At 43.7% G+C, this 25,533-nt stretch overlaps 1 protein-coding gene across 1 annotated transcript in view; it reads right to left on the reverse strand.

Moving 5' to 3' along the window:
• DSG2 (desmoglein 2) overlaps positions 1 to 25,196 on the reverse strand; it is a 37,359-nt gene extending 12,163 nt beyond the window's left edge. Inside the window, exons 1-7 of the mRNA XM_029069318.2 lie at positions 25,002 to 25,196; positions 10,465 to 10,500; positions 9,080 to 9,214; positions 4,334 to 4,495; positions 3,981 to 4,125; positions 1,999 to 2,162; positions 858 to 995 (exon numbers count right to left, since the gene is read on the reverse strand). Of these exons, the coding sequence (XP_028925151.1) occupies positions 858 to 995; positions 1,999 to 2,162; positions 3,981 to 4,125; positions 4,334 to 4,495; positions 9,080 to 9,214; positions 10,465 to 10,500; positions 25,002 to 25,061 (840 nt within the window). The 5' untranslated portion in view covers positions 25,062 to 25,196. The remainder of the gene's footprint in view (positions 1 to 857; positions 996 to 1,998; positions 2,163 to 3,980; positions 4,126 to 4,333; positions 4,496 to 9,079; positions 9,215 to 10,464; positions 10,501 to 25,001) is intronic.
• Between the last annotated feature and the right edge of the window lie 337 nt (positions 25,197 to 25,533).

The raw sequence follows: 25,533 nt of genomic DNA on the forward strand, positions 1-25,533 counted from the left end.
AGCTCACAAGTCTGTAACCTTGACATTATCCTTGACTCACTGTTCTCATTCAACCGATACACTGAATCTTACCAAATCCTGTGGCTTCGACCTTCACAATACGGCTAAAACCTGTCCTTTCCTCTCCATCCAAACTGCTTCTACACCGATCCAAGCACTTATATCGGCCTCTCTGTGGACCTCCCTGTCTCTCCTCACTCCAGTCCATTCTGCGCTCTGCTGCTTGGATCATTTTTCTAAAAAAAAAACTGTTCAGTTCATGTCTCCCTACTACTCAAGAACTTCCAGTGGTTCCCCATCCACCCTTACATCAAACAGAAATTCCTTACCATAGGTATCAAAGCAGCGAATCGGCTTTCCCCTCCTACCTCACCTTGCTGATCTCCTACTAGAGCCTGCACACTTTGCTCCTCTAGCATCAGTCAGCTTACTCGCCATGCCTCGATCGCATTTATTTCACTGCCGACCCCTTTCCCACAATCTCCTTCTGTCTTTGATCTCCCTCTCCTACCATATATACCAGACCACCACCCTCCCCACCTTCAAAGCCTTATTAAAACCACACCTGCCCAAAGAGGCTTCCTCAATTAAGTCCTCCTCCCCCCTAACTCCCTCTCCCTTTTATATCACCTATGCACTTGGATCTGTTCCCTTTAAGCACCCTCAGCCCCACAGCACTTATATTCACTTCTGCAATTAATTTATATTGATGTCTAGCTCCCCGCCCGACTGTAAGCTCCTTATGGGCAGGGAATGTTGTCCGCCAATTCTGTTGCAGTGTACTTTCCCAAGCACTTAGTTCAGTGCTCTGCAAACAGAAAGCGCTTAGTAAATTAATTGACAGTAATCATAGTCACCATCTCTTCTTCTGCTTTGGGAAAATTGTCATTGACATCCAAAATCTTGATCAATGCTTGGGCTGTGATAGGTGGATGGCTGCCTATGTTTCCAGGCAGGTCTGTCACTTCCACAGTCAGAGTGTAACTGCTCTGTGTCTGCATTACAGTGAAAAAATAATAATAATTAGAGGGTCAAATTTATTTTCCCTCAGATTCAATTACCAGGGCTTGAGTCCATTTATTTTTCTGGCAGAGATTGTGCTACCGTCAGACGGAAGAGAGCATGTGGAAAATGCAAGGGGATGTTCTCTGTATTCTTCTTCTTCAGCCTGGGCTGGGAGTAGCGGGGAACATCGACAGCATAAGGCCTCAACTTTCAGATTACCTTTCAGGAGATTGTGGTTGTCACTCTGACCGCAATCTGTTGACTCTGAACCACGGGGAGCCTCAAACGTTGAACCCCTAGCCACAGTGCCCTGCCCTTCTGGTTGTATACACTGTTGTCCTTGTCTTTGACGCTGCTTGTATTGTTTAATCATTCTTTATAAATCTGTCATCCGCCCCTCGCCCCTCCCTTATTCTCAGATTGGGACGGTGCCTCTCACTTGAGGATGTTTTCCAAGCGCTTAGGCCAGTGCGCAGCACACAGTTAGCACTTGATAAATACCATTGCTCAGAACTTGTCTGAGGCTTTTAAGTTTGGGAACTGGTCTGAGGCCCCACAGTTTCAAAACCCAGTGCTAGAGGCTCCTGGAAAGTAACGACACTGATTCGAGGGTTGCATTACAGGTTAAAGAAGCTGATGATTTGGTCTAGAAAACGTGACTTGGAAAGGGTCTTCGAGTCACTAGAGGGACACCACAAGGAGTAAAACGAGCAGGGGTAGCCACGAAAGAATGGCTTTGCGTGGAGATAGTGAAAGAAAGGACGAGATCAAAGCTCCCATAACTGTGCTTACAACAAGCCTGGTGGATTTCCCAGCAGAAGTTCAGGGTACAGTGAGCCTTACTTTTTAAACTGCATGAGGAAATCAGTGCTTGAAGCACAAGAAAGACGAAAATAAAGGGGAGGAGGGAAATTGAGATTAAGCAAAGGAGATTTGGGGGAGCAGGAGAAAAGGAAGGGAGGAGAAGAAAATTGATGTGGGAATGGGATTTACCTCTCTATCCAAGTGGGATCCAAGTGTTCGAATTTCGCCGGTCTCATTATTAATTTTAAAGGGTTTTTGAAGGTCAGACACCCGGGAGATCATGTATGTGATTCTGGAATTAAGAGTATTGGGCTCGTCGGCATCGGTTGCACTGATCTGCATCACAGATGTACCTGGGAGATAGGAACAAAGACACTTCAGACCTGGTTAGTCTCAAGCATCACTGCAGAACACTGAAGTTTGCAAAGGCTTTAGAAGTATTTTCCCAAACCCAGACAGAAGAGCACTCAGACACTCAGTGACTACAAAACAAAGAACATCTCCTTACACTTCACCTCCATTCAAAAGTCAGATGTGGGTAGGACTCCTCTATATAAGGGGACACCCCAACTTGTCCCTTTTCTACCACATATGGATGGGAGAAAAAGCATCTTACTGTGTAGTGACTTTGGGCCCCTCAGAAGAAAGCTGGGGTGTCAACCAGACTTTTGAAATGTTTTCCTTATTTCTAACCTTGTGAATGATACAAGAATAGGTCTGAGCCCTTAGAATCCTGGGATCTTTTTCCTACCGCTGCCTTTAGCATCTTCGATCTTGACCAATGCCCTTGCTACCTGCTCCCTTTGACGTCCTACAGAAAGATAAGACACAGCCCTGAATGTAGGACTGACCTCCATCACTTGCCCTTGTTCCAAGAAAGAGAGGATTTGGGGTGGGGGAGGGGAGAGGGTAGTAGATCTGCAGCTTCTATTGAATTTTTACAGGAGGGGCTCTAGAGCTGGAGAACGACCAAGTCACCTGGACTGATAATGCTATATTTGTTGGGAGAAGCTTGGCTTAGTGGATAGAGCATGGGCCTGGGAATTAGAAGGACCTGGTTCTGCCTCCTGTCTGCTGTGTGACTGTGGGCAAGTCACTTAACTTCCCTGGGCCTCAATTACCTCATCTGTAAAATGGGGATTAAGACTGTGAACTCCAGGTGGGAAAGGGACCATGTCCAACTTAATTAGCTTGCATCTACCCCAGCACTTTGAACAGTGCATGACACATAGTAAGCACCCAACAAATACCATCATTATTATTATTATTTACTTTCACAAATTACCGATTTGTACATTCCAAGCACTTAGTACAGCACATAGTAAGCGCTCAATAAATACTACTGAATGAATGAATAACTGCCTTTCCACGATTTTTGAGGAGCCTATAGAAGTCATTTTTCGTACCACATAATCCTAAACTGTGACAGCCACGGGATGGGGGAGGAAGAGGAGCAGCAAAAGGGAGAAAGTTCAGGGTGACAAAGGAAAGGGAGGAATGAACTTACTTCATTAACACTGCCAGAGGCTGGTGACAACACAGCAGGGACTGGGGGAGTTAATTCACTGAGTCCCTATAGCGGGAAGTACTTGGGAGAGTGCAAGAGAAGCAGTCTCAGGTATTCTTTTGCCTTCCTCTTCCTTCTCCCCACCTATTCCTTTCATTTCTGCTCCCTTATTGCTGCTTAATTCCCACATAATAACCCCACCCCTGTTTTAGGGTTGCAAAAAGTGGAGTGGTTATGCAAGTAAATATGGTATTGGACACAATGTAAGAAACACTCTTCACAACAGTATTCAGATCCATCTTTCACAAAGAAATTGACCTTGGCCATCTCAAATGAAGCGGGGGACATTTTTCAAGGGAAAAAATTTGTTTCTGGAGGCCTTTCAATGACACATTTTTCTTCCGCTTCTTTCTGTCTAGTCCTACAAGAGAAGGGTAAAATGAGGTTTTCCCCAGCACTGTCAAAAATGCACCTGTTAGCTTGAAAAGACCAGGTCCCTACCCTCTAGGTCTGAATTTTTAATGCCTTCCCAAATATTAAAACAGAGTTCTGGGCACTCTTTGGTAGCCCAAAAGACGTTGCTTGTTATTGCTTAAAAGAAATTTTTAAAATTAATTTTTATTCAGAGGTATCAACACAGTAATAATAAAGAGTAGAATCTTACCTGGAGGGCTTGACTCTTCTACCTGTCCAACAAAGACACTCTCTGTGAAATTTGGCCTGTTATCATTTTTATCTAGAACTTTAATTCGAAGTTCTAATGGTTTTTCCAGTACGTGGTCATTTTCATCCACTGCAACACATGTGAGCTGAAAGTAAGTAAAAGGTTTACTAACAGGGGAAGAGAAATAGTTGGTATATAAAATTAATGGTTTAATTACACTGAAGTAATATCTGCATCAGTATACTTGGGCCAGCTATGTCTGAAATATATATATATATATATATATATATATATATATATATATATATATATATACACACACATACACACACACACAGAACACACACACTTACCTGATACATTGCTTCTTTTTCTCGGTCAAGCTTTTTCAGTACAAACAGTTCTCCAGTATATTTACTGTAGTTAAACACATTAAAGGGTGCTTTTGTTATCCCCTTTCCAGTGATTCTATATTCAACTTTTAGGTTTTTATTCTGAACATGATCAGTCTGTATCTGACAAAAAGGAAAAAGAAATCAAAGACTGAACATTTTGGTCAGCTAGAATTTTTGAAATTCATATGCATAACTGTGGGAATAAGAAAGCTTCACCCCAGATTTATCAGAAAGTTTTGAAACTTGTGTTATACTTTTCCACATTTTCAAACACTTTAATACATTCTCAATATTCAGAGTGCCTAAGAAGCATTTCCAAAAGTCAGAGTTCCTTAAAATCAGAACATAAATCTCCCACAAAATGAGCTAAGGTCCTTCACTCATATGACTGCCCCAGGACCTAGTTAAACTAAGATGAACAAGTGGTGCTCAACTTCCACTTGGGATCCACAACAAAGTGTTTTTCTGAATGATGGAGAGAAGGACATCATGGATGCAAGCAGGATATAAGTAGTGGCCCCTGGCTATGATCCCCAGATTTCAGTGGTCTAAAGGATGTTTCTAGGAGTCATTTAATAGCATTTATGGAGTGCCTACTGCATGAAAAGCAAAGTGCTAAGAATTTCTAGTACTGTTACTCTGTGTAACGCCAGGAACTGGATGAACCACCACTTGATACAACTTTTTCTGATGATATAGTCAAGGTAAACTATCTGTGACACCTAAGCCATTCAGGAGGCCAAAATCTCAAACGCCTGGGAAATAAAGACACATACTAGGAACTTAGGGATATCAAAGCGACCCTACCAGAGCAAGAAACTCCATCTGTCTTCCCCATGTCATCACCAAATGGGTAGCTCTAAGAAACACGGGTCTATCAGATAGTCTTTAAGATTATGGGCTCTGCCAGAAGAGCACAAAAGAACTGGTTTGGGGAGCAGGAGGGGATGGCATGGCAATGGGAGGGGGAGTACCATAGAAATTCTTGCAGCAACCCAAGGGATATCTCATCCCAGGACAAAAGGAACGCTTCTTGAAATGGACACTGGAATTACATAAGCATCTGTGACAAGTTGTAGGATACCATGGCTTAAGCAGCCCAGGTTTTCTAGACTCCTCTGTCTTCCTGAAGAGTACATATGGCCCCATTTACACTGTTCCAGTATCACTAATATACAGAGTCAGAATGCTACTCCAATCCGGTGGAAAACTCAGTCCCCACTCAGTTGAAGGGGTGTGGCCTAGTGGAACTAACACAAGCCTGGGAGTCAGAAGACCTGGGTTCTAATCCCAGTTCTGCTAATTGCCTACTGTGTGACTTGGGAAGTCACTTCATTTCTCTGTGCCTCAGTTTCCTCAACTATAAAATGGGAAATTAATACCTGTTCTCCCTCCTACATGATTCTGAGCCCTGTGTGGGACAGAGAATGTGTCCCACCTAATTAACTTGCATCTACCCCAGTGTTCAGAACAGTGTTCGACATGTAGTAAGCACTTAACAAATACCATAAAAAAAATTCCAAAGTGTAAGAGCATCACTGATGGTTCCTGACTCATACATTCAACTGCATTAGTTCTGCTGCTGTGCCCTAGAAGCACACACAAGATGAGATCCAAGTGATTACACAGCACTGTTTGGCACCAGCAACATGGACTGACAGTGATTTAATTCCCACCCATACATTCTTTCCCAGTACTCTGCGCTCAGTAAGTGCTGAATACTAATGCTATTATTCCAAGACCGCAGAGGGTTCTGATTCCAGGAGCTCCACGGGGACAGGTAAGACCAGTATCCCGCATGCACTGAGGGAGGAAAGTCATCAGCTCTGCCCCAGTGAAAAGCAGCATGGCCTAGTGGATACAGCCTGGGCCTGGGAGTAGGAAGAACCTGGATTCAAGTTCTGGCTCCATCACTTTTCTGCGGGGTGATGCTGGGCAAGTCACTTAACTTCTCTGTGCTTCGGTCACCTCATCTGTAAAATGGGGATTGAGAGCCTGTGCCCCATGTAGGGCAGGGGCTGTGTCCAACCTGATTAGCTGGTATCTACTCAAGTTGTTCAGTATAGTGCCTGCCATATAGTAAGTGCTTAACAGAGACCATAAAAACAAAACCAATAAAGAAACATCATTTGTAACCTGAACGGGGTCAGAAGTGGAGGCAAAATGTCCATTGCACTTCATGCACCCTGCCAGCAGATGGCAGTGCCTGTAATAATTTATTCTTTCAATCATACTTAGCAAGCACTTACTGTGTGCAAAGCACCATTCTACGCGCTTGGGAGAGTACAATATAGAAATAAACAGACACATTTCCTGGCTACAATGATCTTAAAGTCCAGAGGCGGAGATGGACATTAACATAAATAAACTGCATATGTACATAGTGCTGTGGAGCTAATGATAATAATACTAATGACGCCAAGCCCTGTACTACGTGCTGAGGTACAGATAAAATAATCTCACCAGTTACTCCCCGACCACTGGCCGGGAGGCTCCACCATGAGTCTGTGTCGCCCACGGCTGCCCAGAAAGGTTAGGGGATCCTCTAGGGGAGGAGGTGGTAGTTCGGATTCCAGAGCCACGCGGCCCCCCTGTTGTATCGCAGGCTGGGACCAACAGCTGAAGCCACTTCATCCTTAACTGCTGCCACTTAATGCAGGTTGGACACAGTCCCTGTCCCATTGAGAAGCAGCGTGGCTCAGTGGAAAGAGCACGGGCTTTGGAGTCAGAGTTCATGGGTTCGAATCCCGGATCGGCCACTTGTCTGCTGTGTGACTTTGGGCAAGTCACTTAACTTCTCTGTGCCTCAGTTCCCTCATCTGTAAAATGGGGATTAAGACTGTGAGCCCCACGTGGGACAACCTGATTCCCCTGTGTCTACCCCAGCGCTTAGAACAGTGCTCGGCACATAGTAAGCGCTTAACAAATACCAACATTATTATTATTATTATTTAGGGCTCACAATCTTAATTCCTATTTTATAGGTGAGGGAATCGAGGCACAGAGAAGTGACTTGCCCAAGGTCACACAGCAGACAAGTGGCAGAGCCAGAATTAGAACCCAGGTCCTCTGATTCCTAGGTCTGTGCTCTTTCCATTAGGCCATGCTGACTTCTCCCTAATCCCCAAACTCTTCACCTTTTATTTCTCCATTCTCCTCCTGTTCTCCACTCTTTCCACCCTACTCTCCCACTTTTTTCCTTTCTGGTCCTCACTCCAATTTCTTCCCTGAACCACACTGAAAAGCTGGCACTCCTGATCTGCACCTGGCAAACCCCGCACCCAGCCAAGGGTTTCTGACAGCATCGCAGAATGGAATGCTCTTGGTGAATTCCACCATTAGGGCAGCACTATCCAAAGACGCAAGGGTGCAAAGAGAGGCAGGAAACCAAATCAAGAAAGCTTACGGCCTTTTGGGAGCCTGATAACTCGAGAGTCAGAAGGCTGTGGGTTTTAATCCTGGCTCTGCCACTTGTCTGCCCTGTAACCATGGGCAAGTCATGTAACTACTCTGTGCCTCGGTTCCCTCATCTGTAAAATGGGGATTAAGACTGCAATCCTCATGTAGGACAGGGGCTGTGTCCAACCTGATGATCTAGTATCAACCCCAGCACTTAGATAAGTGCTTGACCCATAGTAGCGTGGCTCAGTGGAAAGAGCATGGGCTTTGGAGTCAGGACTCATGAGTTCGAATCCCAGCTCTGCCACTTGTTGGCTGTGTGACTGTGGGCAAGTCACTTAACTTCTCTGTGACTCAGTTCCCTCATCTGTAAAATGGGGATTAAGACTGTGAGCCCCACGTGGGACATCCTGATTCCCCTATGTCTACCCCAGCGCTTAGAACAGTGCTCGGCACATAGTAAGCGCTTAACAAATACCAACATTATTATAGTAAGTGCTTAACAAATACCATCATTATTATTATTAAACCAGCAGGCACCTACTCCTATTCATTTCTGCTGCCAAAGAAGCTCTCATTGCTTTACTCCCCCCTTCTCCTCCATGCGACTGAACCCAAGAAGCTGGAAAATAGGAAAACTTGAGCAGACGGCAGTCTAGGCAGCTGCTGTCCCCATTGAGTCACTGCAGCCGCACCAGGACGACGGGACTCATTGGAGTTCAGGTTCATGGCACTGCATGGGCCGAAGGGTCAGAAACTAGAACAAAATGACAGTTTCTTTGGCGTTACAGCTCTAGTGGTCATTCACTGCTGCAGGGCTGAATTCACCCTGCCTTCAAAATATGGGAAAAATCATACTCAGGAGCTTGGAGGAATAATAAGCGATCACAGGATGAGGTAAGCAATCCAAGGTAATCCTTATGGGAAGAGGCTGCATTCTCAGAACCAAGAAAGCTGCTTTGATTCGGAGCATTTCTTTTGCATGCTGAGATGGACGGGGCTTAATGGGAAGTCACCAAATTCTGGGATCTTTAGTCCTACAGGGTGAACCCGTGTGCATTACACCTCCACGATGACGTCACAGTCACCAAAAAAAGGATGCTGGGTCTTAAATTGAGTGAGATCTCCATCATTTTAAGTCCCACTATACAGTGGATGTCTACTTTGAAAACCCCACTGAAGATGTCATAAGAAAATCAATTAAGAAATGATGATTTTACCAATGAATTTGATTGTCATGAGCTTTTAAAAACTCCACACACTTTCAATAATTAGCAACAGGGGTGCATTCCCTTCCTGGCTTACTTTAGCAATTGGATTCTTATCAGACAAATCCTCCTCTTCCATAAGGGTCACCGGCGCAGTGATCCACTCTCGTTTCTGTCGCCCCAAGTGAGTCCGGTGAGATCGCCAACCCTTGCCTTCTCGGGATTTTAATATCTGCAAAGGGAACACAAAGAAACAGGCAAACAAATGACACCGAGTACCTGAAGTTGTGGTGACCCAGCATGCTAACTCCACATGGGGGCAAAGGGAAAGGTACGCGACTAGAGAAACCGCTCACTCTTCAGAACCTCTCCCGCAGGAAGACTGCTTTGCAGTGGATGTCCATCATCCACCTGATAATATATGCTAGGGCACAGCCATTTACAAAGAAGAATGGGCAAGGAGTGGGGCTAAGATGGGGGAGACACTCCACAGCCATTAGGGGAGCACAGCATAGTAGAAAGAACATGGGCCTGGAAGTCATTTACCTGCTGTGTCACTTAACTTCTCTGGGCCTCAGAACCCTCATCTGCAAAATTCAGTTTCAATACCTGTTCTCTCTCCTACTTAACCTGTGAGGCCCATGTGGGACCTGGTTATCTTGTATCTGCCCCGATGCTTAGCACAGTGCTTGGTACAGAGTTGCTTCACGAATCCCAGTTATTATTAAGGGCTACGATGCCCATTTTAGGAGTGTGGCAGAACCCACGGATGGCCAAAGTGACCGCAGCACAATGTCAATGTGTGCCGTAGCACCCTGTTGCTTTGTTAAGTGCTGTGGTCATCTTCAGCCACATCAATGATAACTATGCTATTTATTAAACACTTATTATATGCCAAGCTGGGTCTTTTCCCTCTGAACTAACAGTGGCACATTAGGAGAACAAGGGACTGAAAGCAGCTGAGATAGAGAGGATCAACCGGATGTCAGGAGAGAAGACCAATGGCAGTCAGTGGGCTCCCCACTGACAGGCAGTCTCCAGAAATAGAGCGGACCTCTATCTTGAAGAAAGGAAAATTCCAGATCAAAGGAGTAGTCAGGTAAACAGTGTAATATGATGCCCTGCTAGTGTCTGAAGATTATCCAGCCACATTCCCAGTCATTAACACTGCTCCCCGATTTCGGACTTTTAATTGCAAATGTGAATTTCAACCATGCTGTGAGGATGACTTTTCAGGCACACTGACTAATTCAATTCAGCAAGGCCATTGTGTGATGCTTATCGTGGTAGTCATTTTACATTCCACAATCAATCGGGTCAGGAGCAACAAGAGCTTATTTGAAGTATGTTAGGTGCCCTCCGCAGGAGCCACTGAAGACAATGGGCGATGGGCGGCTGAAGCTAGTTTGTTTCTTTTGTCTGCGGTTTGCCAATATTATCTCTGTCATACACCAGACCCAGAGTCCCCTCCCCATATTGTACCTCAAAGTGCAGTCCTTTTCCAACATCAAAGCAGATCTGTGAAATGAAAATATTCAAAAGTTACTTCTCGGTTTGACCAGCTTTTAAAATTTTGCCAGTAAGGGCTGTGTCCCTTTTATTGGTTAAAGGAGGTGATACATTAGCAGGAATTAAAAACCAAGTGCTGCAGCCAGTGAATAAGTACTGAATGAAAATGACATATTGGCAATAAAAGACTATACCGAATTTGTGGAAAAGAAGCTACCCAACCACCAGATGAGTCAATGGAAGGAGGGAGCCTTGAGGGTGACCTGAGACTAGATGGTGAGTCGAAGAACCAGAACTCCCCAGCTGACACACTCACAGAACCTACCGCCAACAAGAATAAATCTAGAAGGCGATGGAGGCCGCCATCAACCTCATTTCCAGCTGGGGACCAAAGATGCTATTTTCCCCCTCAGAGCATTTTAGACTGGCCTTCCGGCCTTACTCAATTCAGATCTCTGACAAGGTCTGAGGACTTTCAACAGGCCTAGAAAAGTCCCAGGTTAAATCTTTCTTATCAGTAACCTCCTCAATACGCCCCGTTGATACATAAGCCAGTTGCTATCACAGCTGAATGTGTCTGACATATATTTTCCTTCCTTATTAAATGCTTCCTTTGTCCAAGGAGCAGTATTAAGTGTGAGAATATTAAATTAAGACCTGTTCTCCAAATGACTCACAATCTATGTGAGGGAAGACTATATAAAAAAGAGAGGCATTTGACGGATAACACAATGAAAATGATTTAATATAACAATATATTAAAAATAGCCAACCAACCTTCATAACACTCGTGTATATATAGGTACTCTATTACTGCCTCCTTCCTGTAATTTACTTAGAGTCTGTCACCCCTTTAGACTGTAAGAATATTGGTGGCAGGAATGTCTACTAATCCTATTCTACTCTCCTAAATGCTCCGCATACAATAAGCACTCAATAAATACTATTATTTGTTAAGCACTTACTATATGCCAAGTACTGCACTCACCATAGATTCAAAAAAACTAGGTCAGACATAGTCCCTGTCTCACCAGCATTAAGTAAGAGGGGGAATGGTACTTAATCACTTTGTTACCGATGAGGAAACTGAAGCACAGAAAGGTTAAGTAATTAAGTAACCTGTCCAAAGTCATATAGCTGGCAAGAGGCTGAGCCAGGACCAGAACCCAAGTCTCCTGACTCCCAGATCTGTGCCCTTTCCACTAGGTCACACTGCTTCCCAATAGCCCAAGTGCTACTATTAGGAGGAAGTGTCCACAAGCATTTCCTTGCTCAATCGATCGTATTTATTGAGTGCTTACTGCGTACAGAGCACTGCACTTGGGAGAGTACAATAAAACAGAGACATTCCCTGCCCACGACAAGCTTATAGTCTAGAGACTCCAATCCTAGGTTACAAAGTAGTAAACCCCTTCCCATTAAAAAAAAAAAAAGGTCTGCCCATCGTCTGTTCCAACAGAGGGAACAGCTTCATTCCAGCTAGGGTTGGTGGGAGTAGAGAGGCTGGACCAGGTTCTGGGCAGACCTCTTGGGGACCCTGGAATCCTAAAAGCAGGGGGATTGCAAACCACAAGGTGCTTCTGCCCCCCGTCCGTTGCTTGAAGGTGAGGGAGAATGAAAGGGTCATGAGCTTCACTCCCATGACTATTGGCGGGAGGCTGAATTGGGCATCAAAGGTCCAGGGACTCTGGGCCACATGGTACAAGCTTTCTGAGGAGTGGTCACCTGGCCTGGCCTTCGAAATATCCACTCTCCAATCTGGCCTGGTGCTTTTTCTCCCCATCTTCCTTGGCAAGACCCGCTGACCTCTTCCAATACTGGGATCCCTTTCACCTGTCATTTACTCCTGGCCTTCCTGACCTGGCTACAGATTCCTCTGCTTCTCTCCTGGGAAAAGCTCCAGGGCCCCAGGTCCTGCTCTTCTGCTCCCTCTCTTCCAGGCCCAAGTCAAACCCTTTCAGTCTCTGCTCTGTTCTTCAATCATCACGGGCAGTGCCGTCTCTCGCCCTCCACCTGTCCCAAGTCCTGCTTTCCTCACACTGTGGCTTCCCCACACCCTCTCTTCTGTCTCCAAAAGGAGCACCTAAATTTTCTGAACAGACTGTGAAGACCATCATTAGGCAGCTTATCACAGCAGGCTGACCTGGGAGATGGCTGGCTGGGGTGAGGGATGGAAGGGACAGGAGAGAAAGCTAGACAAGTTGAAGGATCGCTATCTACTAGGCGGGGGCTGCCTGGGAGGACACACACAGTTCCGGAGCCTCTTGGCCTGCAGCTCCCAGCACACAGGACAAACTCATTTCTGAGCCAGCCACCAAATGGGAAAAGATAAAAAGCGGTGGTCTAGTAGGTGGAACAGTGAGTTGAGAGTCGATCTCAAAGCACTGCTCTAGTAGCTGGAACAATGAACTGGTTATCAAGCAACCTGTCTTTTGATTTTAATTCCTCCGTAAGCTACATGGCCACAGACAGGGCCTGGAACTCCACATGGGGCTAATGATGCCTGCTTTTACCTACCTCACAGGGATGAGTAAATGGGAAATATCTGAAAAGCCCATCGAGCTCAAAGAAGAGGCAATGTATTATCCAAATGCTAGCACGTACATAATTTTTTTAGTTTAAAACTCTGTTGTATTTTCTATCCCAAGTGCTTAGTACCATACTCTGCACAAAGGGAGTATGTAAATACTCTGGTAAATACTATTGTGATAATTGACAAATATATGAATTTGGCAAATTGTTCTTTGGTTTCTAGAAAAAATTCCCCAATTTAATGAAGTCATTCTGTCCACCACTGTACACTTTACCCCTCCTAGTTGGAACTGGCTAATTGACAGCAGTGGCACAGTAGACTTTAAGTTCCTTGTAGGGAGAGATCTCATCTACCAACTCTGTGGTATTGTACTTTCCTAAGTACTTAGTGCATGCTTTGCACACGGTGCAATACCACTGACTGATAGTGGTAGAAATGGGTAGAAAAGCACAGTGTCACTGCAAAGATCCAGTCTAAACTATTAGAATTTCCTTTCTGCTTGATGGACAGAAGCAAAATGACCTCGGACTCGATCCTTTGATGTCTTTTTGGTGTTCTTCAATCAATCATATTTATTGAGTGCTTACTATGTGCAGAGCACTGTACTAAGCATTTGGGAGTACAACAATAAACAGACACATCCCTTGCCCACAACAAGCTTACAGTCTAGAGTGGGAGACAGACATAAATATAAATTACTGATATATATATACACATACAAAGAAGTGCTGTGGGGTGGGGGAGGGGGGGTGGTGAATAAAAGGAACCAGTCAGAGCAATGCAGAAGGGAGTGGGAAAAGAGGGACTGAGGACTTGGTCAGGAAACACCTCTTGGAGGAAATGTACCTTCAATAAGGCTTTGAAGGTGAGGAGAGTAATTGTCAGATAAGAAAAGGAAGGGCGTTCCAGACCAGAGAAAGGATGTGGGCGAGAGATCAGCGATGAGATAGATGAGATCAGGATACAGTGAGTAGGTTAGCATTTAGAGGAGCAAAGTGTGCAGGCTGAGTTTTAGTAGGAGAGGGGTGAGGAAGGAGGGGGCAAGGTGATTGATCGCTTTAAAGCCAATGATAAGGGCTTCTGTATGATATGGAGGGTGTAAGCTTGGTGTTGGCAGGGAGTGTGTCTTATCTTGCTCTCTCTCAAGCGCAGAGTACAGTGCTCTGCACACAGTAAGTACTCAGTAAATATGATTGACTAACTGGATGGGCAACCACTGCAGGTTCTTGAAGAGTGAGAAAACAATCAAGTTTGTAGAAAAATGATCTGAGCAGCAGAGAAAAGTTTGGACTGGAGTGAGAGACAGGAGGCAGGGATGTCAGCAAGGAGGCTAATACAGTAGTCACATCAGGATAGGATAATATTTGGATTAACATGGTAGTAGTTTGGATGGAGAGGAGAGGACAGATTTTAGTGATGCTGTGCAGGTTGAACCGAAAGGACTTAGCGATAGGTTGAATAATAAATGGGTAATTACGTTCCAGGAATTGATTCAATCGTATTTTATTGAGCGCTTACTATGTGCAAAGCACTGTACTAAGCACTTGGAACGTACAATTCGGCAACAGATAGAGACGATCTCTGCCCCAAAACGGGCTCACAGTCTTAACGACTGTGAGGAATGACTGGTGTTCAAAATTCTGACCATTCCTGATGACATTCCTGTGCTCTTTGTATTGAAACTGACAAGAAAACTGCTCGCGTTCATCCTGACCCAGGCAGCATACTTAAATGATGTTACAAAAGCAAGGGCATCATAAGGACACACATGAAAAGGTTCTTTGCATAAATTTGCAGGACCTATATAACAACTGAGTATTTAGAAATAATATATTTAGAATAAAAATACTGAGCATAAAGGTGTAAGTGGACTGAGGTCTGACCAGCTGAAAAAAGCACTGTCTGGTATAAAATGGAGCAAACTGAGGGAAGGAGGAAAGAGTGTATAAAACGAAGAGATTAGGATATTTTCCCTTGCCTCTCTGGGCTACTGATTTTCCATATCTCTTTCTTTATATCAAAATAGTTATCTAAATAATGCTTTGAATGGTCCAAACGTAGTAAAAGAAGGGCTTGGAGGAATAAAAGTGCATTTTAAAAGATTCTGGCATAATTTAAACTCAGCTAATTCAGAAAGACTTCCTTTTCAATCTCAAAGCACCCATCAATTAGTGAGATTTTTGTTATATTGGATATATTTTCATGGAACCATCTCCTTGAAAGCCCAGTGATCTCCTGAGACTTACTCCAAAAACATCTGGATCCTTTGGACAAAAGCCCAAAGAAAACAACACACTGGCACAGATCATACTAAACACTTAAATATCCCCAATGTCAACAAGTGAGTGAAGAACAGGTGAGGTCAGGACCCCCTTTCCACAGAGCCTGGAATACAGGGGTCGGAGGGGAAGTACTGAGGAACCTACTTCTCCTCTACTCTCATATCGCCCACCCCTGTCCTTCTACTCCACCATCTTGGGCAAAAATCAATCAATCCTATTTATTGAGAGCTTACTGTCTGCAGAGCACTGTACTAAGCGCTTGGGACAGAGATCTATTTCAGAGCATCAAGGCAAGTATTCCTCCCCTGAACCATGACAGTATGAGGGGGGGAAGGGGAGGGCCTCACGGTGCTGCCAACAGGTGCCTCACTGGGCAAACAGTTTCATTTTTGTATTTGTTCTTATATGAACCTCTAATACTTATCTGATGAATATTTCTATTTGTTTCCCCACCCAAGACTCTGAGCTCCCTGAGGGTGGGAACTGTGTCTACTCTCCTAGAGATATTTCCTAATTTACTAGTTGCCACTACAGTCCTCAGTCTAGTGCAGGATTTTCACAAATTTTCATGATGATAATATAAAGATTTGAATGATCTTATTGTGGATTAGGTGTACATCACACACTTCCTGCCCACCACCACTGGGAAAATCTTCTCCTCCTCCCCTTGCCTAATCCTACCCACACAGACACTCGTTCATGTCTTTCTCTGGGGTAATAAACTTCATTCAACAGCAGCTGAGCTAGGTGGGGGCCTGTTTTGAGTGGAGATTTTAGCCAGGAGGGAAATCAAGCCCTAGCAGAAGAAAGAGAAAGAGAGAGAGAAAAAAAAAGAGAGGGAGGGAGAGAGGAAGAGGGAGAGATTGAATGTTGTAGATAATCAAAATAGTGGACAGCCTGTAATGGACTCTCTTCAATAATGCAGGTGACATAATAACATATAAATATGTGCCAAATATCACTAACATACAATAAGTAATTGTATAAGATTGAATTCCAGTGAATACACAGGATAAGAAACAGTTAGAGACTGGAAGGAAACCAGATGGCCTCTTGGGATCCCCTTCCTGGTGCTTACAGGCAATTTGGGGGGCTATTTCTCTCTTTCTCTCCCTCCCCTTCCTGCCCCGCTCCAGAATTGGGATTATTTTGGATGAGTTGGTCAGTCTATTTTACGCTGATTTCTAATTGTTCTTGCTCACTTCCTGGCTTATATTTGTGTGTCCAGGCTGGAGTACACTCAGTTTGCACTTCATGGTCTTCTGGATCCTCTTAATACAGATTTTCCAGAATGCAGCTGGGGGATTTTAAACCATTCATTAATTTGCATTTATTGAGCACTTACTGGGTGCTAAGGACTGTATTAAGCACTTGGGAAAGTACATCCCGCTTCTCCTCCAATACAGATGCAGAAGGGATATGTAAAAGGAATAATGGAATGCAAATAAGATAGAGAAAGTGTCTTTATGTCCAAATTATTAACAAAAATATGATCAACCTACTTTAAACCCACATTCTCTATGTCAGTCGATTCATGATGTGGGAAACGCTATTGAATTCCACAACTTCATTTGGGCCCAGAGCCCCATTCTTGCGATTAAACCGAGGACCCAGGTCCTTTCACCACATTTTACTTTAAACAGGTTGAAGCAAACACCGAGTTTACCTTTGGCTGACATCTGCTCTTTACAGCCCTTTTAATAGGAAGCGGTGAAACTACTGAAAGACAGATCATCGGTGGTTCCACAACCCACTCCTCATATTTTTTAACGATAATTGTTAAGCACTTCCTATGTGTCATACACTAAGTGCTGGGATAGGTACAAGATAATTAGGTTGGACACAGTCCTTATCCCCCCTGGGGCTCACAGTCTAGGTAGGAGGGAGAACAGGCATCTCCATTTTACAATTGAGGATATTGAAGCACAGAGAAGTTAAGTGATTTGCCCAAAGTCACACGGCAAGCAATTGGCCGAGCCGGCATTAGAACCCAGGTCCTTCTCACTCCCAGGCCTGTGCTCTGTTCACTAGGCCCTGCTGCTTCTCTCCTGTTGAGTGAGTAAAGTAGGAGGAGGCTGTAGGGGGTGTGGAGATTCATCACATGCTCTTCCTCCCTCTCTGGTGGCTCGCTGGAATCAGCCTTTGGCAAGTAGATTTGTTGCCTTCCTCCTCAGTGACAGTATAAAGGCATCCATGCTTTCTCACACTGCTTGTCAAAGGAGTGCGATTGCTGACAAGAGTTGGCTGAAAACGGAGCCCTGAGATGACAGGGTCTGCAGTGGATTCCTTGGATACCTTAGATATTCGGGAAATATGTGCTAGTTCTTTGTACCTTCTCCAACAGTGATGAAATGAGGCAAAAGCCTCATCTTGCTGTGGCTATTTTTGGACACTGCTCCTCTAGTACAAGAGAGGTCATAAAATGCACAGAAAACCTCCAGCCCCAGTCCATTGCTCCCAAACATTTCTTCACACCTGCAGCAAGTTTCGTCAAGTTGGGCAAAGAAGCGAATATAAGAAGTACTTAAGTATCACTCCAACAGATAATATTTAAAACCGGTGTTGGACGGATAAAACCCTGTTAAAATATGTTCAGGCTACTATGGGCAAAGAGCACAAAAATTAAAAAGTCTGCACACTACCTAGTCTAGGGAATGTGAGTTTTTGATCTGCCGTCCTGAAAAGGAAAGTGGCTTGTCCTTCAAAAAGTATTTTATTACTCTAGAAGCTTCAAGTGTGACAACTGCATCCCTGAGAAACTGCACTTTGAGCTGGCACCAACCAGAAAGAGTGAAGAGGGGCCTCTAAGTGGCTGACTCATAACAACTGCACGGCAACAGATGACCTTGCTGAGACAGGGCACTCCCTATAAATATCCATTTCTTTAATGTACCCCATGGGAAGTTATTACTGTATGGTACACAAATGGTCTACTTATGAAAGGGTGTATTTAAAAGCACCAGGATGAAACAGTACCATTATATGGCCCTCTGTGGTTGTTTAGTAAATATAAATTTTTTTTCTGACTTTGTGAATTCCCCCAAAATTAAAATTATTGCAAAACATTGAGCTAAATGATCATTATAAGGGATGAATTATATAAACAATGCTAATTTGAAAGGTAATTATGAACATTTTTATTCTAATACTAAAAAAAGGTGGCAATTATTAAACGCTATATGCCTAGTATTGTACTAATTACAGGGGTGGACAAAATAAGAGAGGATCCTTATAGTCTTGAATTTTTGGAAAGCAATCCTAAAGTCCTTCAGGAATTAGAAATTAAATTACCATCACTTAACCTGAACTGTCTCACAGAGCAGAAAAACATACTTATGGAATAGTTTGATTAAATTAATAACTTTCAGTAACATGTGGGAGACTTTAAATGATTTCACTTCAGGAAATCGTTCTGGCCAGATCTAGCTGGTGAAAAGAACACAGGCACAAATGCCACTGTCAGCAATGTGGACTTTTAACACCTCTGATTAAAGTGCATTCAAATGCTCCTCAGCATGGCTCAGTGGAAAGAGCCTGGGCTTGGGAGTCAGAGGTCATGGGTTCGAATCCTAGCTCTACGACTTGTCAGCTGTGTGACCGTGGGCAAGTCACTTAACTTCTCTGTGCCTCAGTTACCTGATCTGTAAAAAGGGGATTAAGACTGTGAGCCTCACGTGGGACAACCTGATCACCCTCTATCTACCCCAGCACTTAGAACAGTGCTCTGCACATAGTAAGCGCTTAACAAATACCATTATTATTATTATTATTATGCTCCTTCCCATACTATTCTAAAAAACCTGGTCAAATAAGCATTTCCAGGAAAGCAAAAGCAATATATATTCATTAAATGCTAACTCCACCCTATAACCATATATTTTTGGAGGCTGTCTCAAGTAATCTAAAATGAAAGAAGTGACCAGACAATTAAGCATATTTCTGATGGCATCTTTAAGATACTGCCATTTGCCTCTCCTTTGAAAGAAGTTTGGGATTTAGCAGGGAATGTATCTATCATATTGTACTCTCCTAAGCATTGGACTCTCTCTCTCTCTCTCTACAGAGCTCTATATACAATAAGCACTCAGATAAATTAATTTATTGCTTTTGGACACACCAGAGTCCTGAGTTCAATGCAGTAGGGAGTTAGTCCAGCCTGAGAAAAAGAGATTAGGTGGGGCACTGAAGAAACTGAGGCCACCTAAGTCTAACCAGGGCATCCAGGCAGGACAAGAGGCTCTCGTGAGTTACTTGGAAAGATATAGCTGTTCTCTTTCCCTTCTCTTTATGATCGCATTTGTAGCGCCTCATTTGGCTGATGGCAGGGCACGGATATCCTTAATATTAAAACTAAGGTTAGACCCAAGTTTCATAACCTTCCTCATTAGTGTTCAATAATAATGATAATTTCTATAATAATATTTTTACTATGTTCCAAGCACTTTATTAAGCATGGAGGCACTTAGGTTTGTCTCTTGTAACATAATTCTTTCAGAAAATCTAAGCCACGATATAAAGTAAAAAAGGGAATCAAGAGAGCCAAAACATATCCGACTCCTGAATATCAGGCTTGCTTTATTAGGCCCATATTTCTTCTCCCCATTTCTTAAAACTTCAGGACTCCATTAGCAGCAACCACCTCCACAAGACAGGGTTTATAAAGGGGAATGGGAGGAAGCTTAGTCAATGTTACACTAATTACACTAATGGCTCTGATAAAATATTTGGTGAGAAAAGAGGCCAAGACAAATGGTAAGCAAATCCCACCACCCATTACCAACAAGGAGAGAGTAACTAATTCAGGCCTGTTCACTTCCCAAAATTCATGCAGGTTGATGGAGCTTTTAAATGTCACACAAAAATCAATCTGGGCAAAGAGTAACTGGATTAACATTTTGGAGAATGAGCAGAATCAGAGATGTCTTTGGTCTGATTTTATCCTCATTGTTTTTCTTTTACAAAAGAGCCACAGTCATTTTTTTTTTACCGGAGAACTGGTTTTGTCAGAGCTTCAGAAATCTATGCACATGCTTTCTAAAGATGATTTGAGGCAGAAAAATCGGTAGGACCGTCTTATACCACTGAGTTGTATTGTAAATGAATGCTATCAGATTTATCCTCTCTCTTTTTAATCTGCCATTTTGAACATTTAGATCCGGGCTGTATTGTTACACTTTTTATCTTCTGATTACACGGTGCCAAACTCTGAAGGGTACTGAGCTGTACTTTCCTAAAACTGAGATCTGCATTTTGAAAATATGATAAATGGAGTGTATTTGCATTCAGCATCCCAAAACCATCTGCAGTGCCAAGTAAACCCAGTTAAAATCCTAAGGGTAGTTCATTATTTGATTAGTCCACTATACCATTCTAGCTTCCTGCAGAGATAGGTGGTTATTTGATCACTCATCATACAGGCTCCTTTCAATGAACAGGGAATATTAAAACAGCCTCAAAAGTAGCTTATGATCTGATATGGATTTTCAAAACATAAAGTATGCTGAGGTTTAGAAGACTGCTTAATGGAAGTTGGGCAAGCAGTAATCTCACACCTACTCTTAAAAAAAAATCTAAAAGGAACTACATAAAACAGTACCATTAAAAGAACTTCAAAATATAATCTCCATAAATATACTAATACTAGGCAACTCTCAGGCTAATAGATTAAACTTTTATATAATGGAACCCCCCTTCATGGGTCAGTTTAGCATCAGCTTTAGATCACATAATCGATAGCAGATTTTAACACACCTTTTTATCTAACCATATAAAGCCTACGTAACGTCTTTAAAGGTACATCCTTCAGAACAGTTTCTTTTACTAACAAAAGAGATTTTAACTTTTCCCAAAAAGTTTCAACAGCTTATTCTGAGGAGAGTAATCTTTATCTAAATTAGGCTTTATAGTCACTTTTGCCTTCTGGCCCCACCCCACCATTCTATAATTTTATTCAGGGCAAAAAAACCCACAACACACCAAAAAACGACACTCTGATGTTTAAAAGACCATTGACTGGAAGCTGGGGAAACCGGAGTAGGTTACCTTGTTTTTCCTTAAAACTACAGAAGCACAATTAAAACCAAATTTTTAAATATTTTCACGATCCCAAGGTCAGGTTTATGCTGGCCAACTGAAGGAGAGACTTAAGACACTTATTGAAGTTAAATCTGGAACAAAACCTTTACCTCAGTTTTTTAAACCTTTTACTTAAAACCACTTTGGGGGGGGTCCAAACTATCTAGGAAACTTGCTCAATCCATCACTTCATCTGCTCTGAGGGCAAAAATCTGGATTCCATTTTATCCATCAAAAATAGATTTAGGATATTTGTTTTCCAGTAATCTTTGAGACACAAAACCAATAACAAATGGGGGTTTTCTACTTGGTAACAGATGATCAGGACAGTGAAGTTCATTTTGACTGAAAAGGTACTGTGATTTTCTAGCACTATAAAGATCCCACATCAAATTGGTTTGTGGTCTGGCAAAGGGTTTCACTGATGGACATTTTCTCATAAGACATGAAAAGCCATTTTGCATTTTTTCCAAGATGACACCTTTTTATGCCATTTTAAAGGCCAAAAAAAAAGAGTTCAAATAACTCATTTCCTCAGGTGAATACAATACACAAAAGGCAAGTCCTAATAAATAAATATAGGACTCCACCACTCTCCAGTGGAATGATGAGGATTTAGCTATAGCAGTCGGCGGTAATTCCTTTCAATCTGACAAACTGTACAAAACAAGAGCCACCAAGAGGGTTTAAAAGTAATGGAGATCCTCAACCAATCGGTTACTTTTTCTCCACTGCAATTTCATCTCCAAACTCCGGGCTTTCTTTGCAACACCCAGTCTCGCCGAAATCAATTTTAAGCGGCTAACGATGTGTTACAATCCTGCGTTGACTTGAGAGCTCCTTAAACGGAGGATCAAGTACAACAGCCTTATTGGCAGTTTGTAAGTTCTGTTATTCCACTGGATGGGAAACAAATTTCATTTTCTGGGCAGTTTTTAATCAACTCCGAAGACACAGAGGCCGCTCAACCCAGGCAAAATGATCAGAAGAATTGGGGCAATTCTGTGGACTAATTTGGGGATGAGAGGGGGGAAATGGACGGTTGGAGGAGGGTGAGGGATCCAGGGGGACCTGGGCCTGGATGCCGCCGGCTCACTGGGCAGCTGCCCACTTCATTTGGTCTAGTGAAGCAGAATGGCAAGAGCCTGGGCTTGGGAGTCAGAGGTCGTGGGTTCTAATCCCCCCTCGGCCACTTCTCTGCTGTGTGGCCTTGAGCAAATCACTTCACTTCTCAGGGACTGTGCCCAACCCGATCTGCTTGTTCATTCAATCGTATTTATTGAGTGCTTACTATGTGTAGAGCACTTTCCACCCAGCCTGGCGCACAGTAAGCGTTTAACAAATACCATCATTACTCTCTGTTCCTTAGTTATTTCCTCTTTAAAACGGGGACTGAGACCGTGAGCCCCATGTGGGACAACCTGATGACCTTGTATCTACCCCAGCGCTTGGCACAGTACTTGGCACATAGTAAGCGCTTAACAAATACCACTCTTATCAGTATTGGCTTGGCCTGCATAGCCCCAGCCTCCCCTTTGAGGAAGTGCCTCCCCCGATTTGACTGTGAGCCCGTTTTTGGGCAGAGATTGTCTCTGTTGCCGAATTGTCCATTCCAAGCGCTTAGTACAGTGCTCTGCACATAGTAAGCGCTCAAAAGATATTATGGAATGAATGAATAGTAAATGCTCAATAAATACTAGTGAATGAATGAATAGTAAGCACTCAATAAATACTAATGAATGAATGATAGTAAGTGCTCAATAAATACTAGTAAATGAATAATAGGCGCTCAATAAATACTATCAAATGAATGAATAGTAAGTGCTCAATAAATACTACTGAATGAATGGATAGTAAGTGCTCAATAAATACTAGTAAATGAATAATAGGCGCTCAATAAATACTATCGAATGAATGAATAGTAAGTGCTCAATAAATACTACTGAATAAATGGATAGTAAGCACTCAATAAATACTAGTAAATGAATAATAAGTGCTCAATAAATACTAGTAAATGAATAATAAGCGCTCAATACATACTATCGAATGAATGAATAGTAAGCGCTCAATAAATACTACTGAATGAATGGATAGTAAGCACTCAATAAATACTAGTAAATGAATAATAGGCGCTCAATAAATACTAACGAATGAATGAATAGTAAGTGCTCAATAAATACTACTGAATGAATGATAGTAAGCGCTCAATAAATACTAGTAAATGAATAATAAGCGCTCAATAAATACTAGTAAATGAATAATAAACGCTCAATACATACTATCGAATGAATGAATAGTAAGCGCCCAATAAATACTATTGAATGAATGAATAGTAAGCGCTCAAGAAACACTATTAAATGACTAGTAAGTGCTCAATAAATACTATTGAATGGGTGAATGAATAGTAAGCGCTCAATAAATACTATCGAAGGAATGACTAGTAAGCGCTCAATAAATGCTATTGAATGAGTGAATGACTAGTAAGGGCTCAATAAATACTATCGAATGAATGACTAGTAAGCGCTCAATAACTACTATTGGATGAATGAATGACTAGTAAGCACTCAATAAATACTATCGAATGAATGCATAGCTCAATGGCAACAGCACGGGCTTTGAAGTCAGGAGTCAGGAGTTCGAATCCCAGCTCTGCCACTTGTCAGCTGTGTGACTGTGGGCAAGTCACTTCTTTGTGCCTCAGTTACCTCATCTGTAAAATGGGGATTAAGACTGTGAACCCCACGTGGGACCACCTGATTCCCCTATGTCTACCCCAGCGCTTCGAACAGTGCTCTGCACATAGTAGGCGCTTAACAAATACCACCATTATTATTATTAGTAAGTGCTCAATAACTACTATTGGATGAATGAATGACTAGTAAGCGCTCCATAAATACTATCGAATGACTAGTAAGCGCTCCATAACTACTATTGGATGAATGAATGACTAGTAAGCGCTCAATAACTACTATTGAATGAGTGAATGACTAGTAAGCGCTCAATAAATACTATCGAATGACTAGTAAGCGCTCAATAACTACTATTGGATGAATGAATGACTAGTAAGCGCTCAATAACTACTATTGAATGAGTGAATGACTAGTAAGCGCTCAATAAATACTATCGAATGACTAGGAAGCGCTCAATAACTACTACTGAATGAATGAATGCAGGTGTCCCGAAGGCGGATCAATGATCGCCTCCATGTTTCTCTTTCCCAGGTCCGGGTGGGACCTCGGGGGAGAGGGGGGGCATCTGGGTGACTTGGAGAAAGTTGGGGAAGGAGGGAAAAAGGGGGGGGGAAAGGGGGAAAAGGAGGGAAAAAAGGGGACAAAACGGGGGCTGCTGAGGCGAGGGGGGCTGAGGAGAAAGAGGACGAAGCCCCGAACGAGTCCCGGCTGGGCAGCGAGGCGGGGGGCGCGCGGAGGCAACTCCGCGGATGGATCGAGCGCGGCCCCCGGCCCGGCCGGCGGGGAGCGGGGAGCGATGCGGCCCCGGGCCGAGGGGCGCGATCGAGCCCCCCGGGGCTGCTGCCTGTCGGGGATCCCTCCGCCGCCCTCCTCCTCCTCCTCTCCTCAGCCTTCCCCTCCTCCTCCCCTCTGCCTTCCCCTCCCGCTCACCAGCAGCAGCAGCAGCAGCAGCAGCAGCAGCGCCCCCAGCCTCGCTCCTCGCCCCTCCATGGCCACGGCCTCCCTCCCCCGGAGCCTGCCCAGCCCCGGGTGTGGCCTCCAGGTGTGGCCGCACAATGCAAAATGGAGCCCGGGGCCGAACTCCTAAACGGGAGGGGGGGGTGTGTGTGGGCAAGAGGGAGGGCCTCGGCCCCCGCCCACAGTCACTCCCACACCTGCGACCCTCTGGGGACCTCGGCCCCGCAGGCCACACCCCCATCCAGGGAGGCCACGGCCCACTCCATTGGGAGCCCGTCGCTGGGCAGGGACTATCTCTTATTTCTCGCCCCACTCTACTTTCCAAGCGCTCACTACAGGGTCCACAGCGCAATCAATACGGCTGAACGTTGTCTCACTTCTTGCCCCACTGCACTTTCCAAGTGCTCACTACAGGGTCCACAGCTCAATAAATACGGCTGCATGTTGTCTCACTTCTCGCCCCACTGCACTTTCCAAGCGCTCACTACAGGGTCCACAGCAATCA

Source organism: Ornithorhynchus anatinus, chromosome 7, assembly GCF_004115215.2.
Source record: "Ornithorhynchus anatinus isolate Pmale09 chromosome 7, mOrnAna1.pri.v4, whole genome shotgun sequence".
In the NCBI taxonomy this organism is placed as follows: Eukaryota; Metazoa; Chordata; class Mammalia; order Monotremata; family Ornithorhynchidae; genus Ornithorhynchus; species Ornithorhynchus anatinus.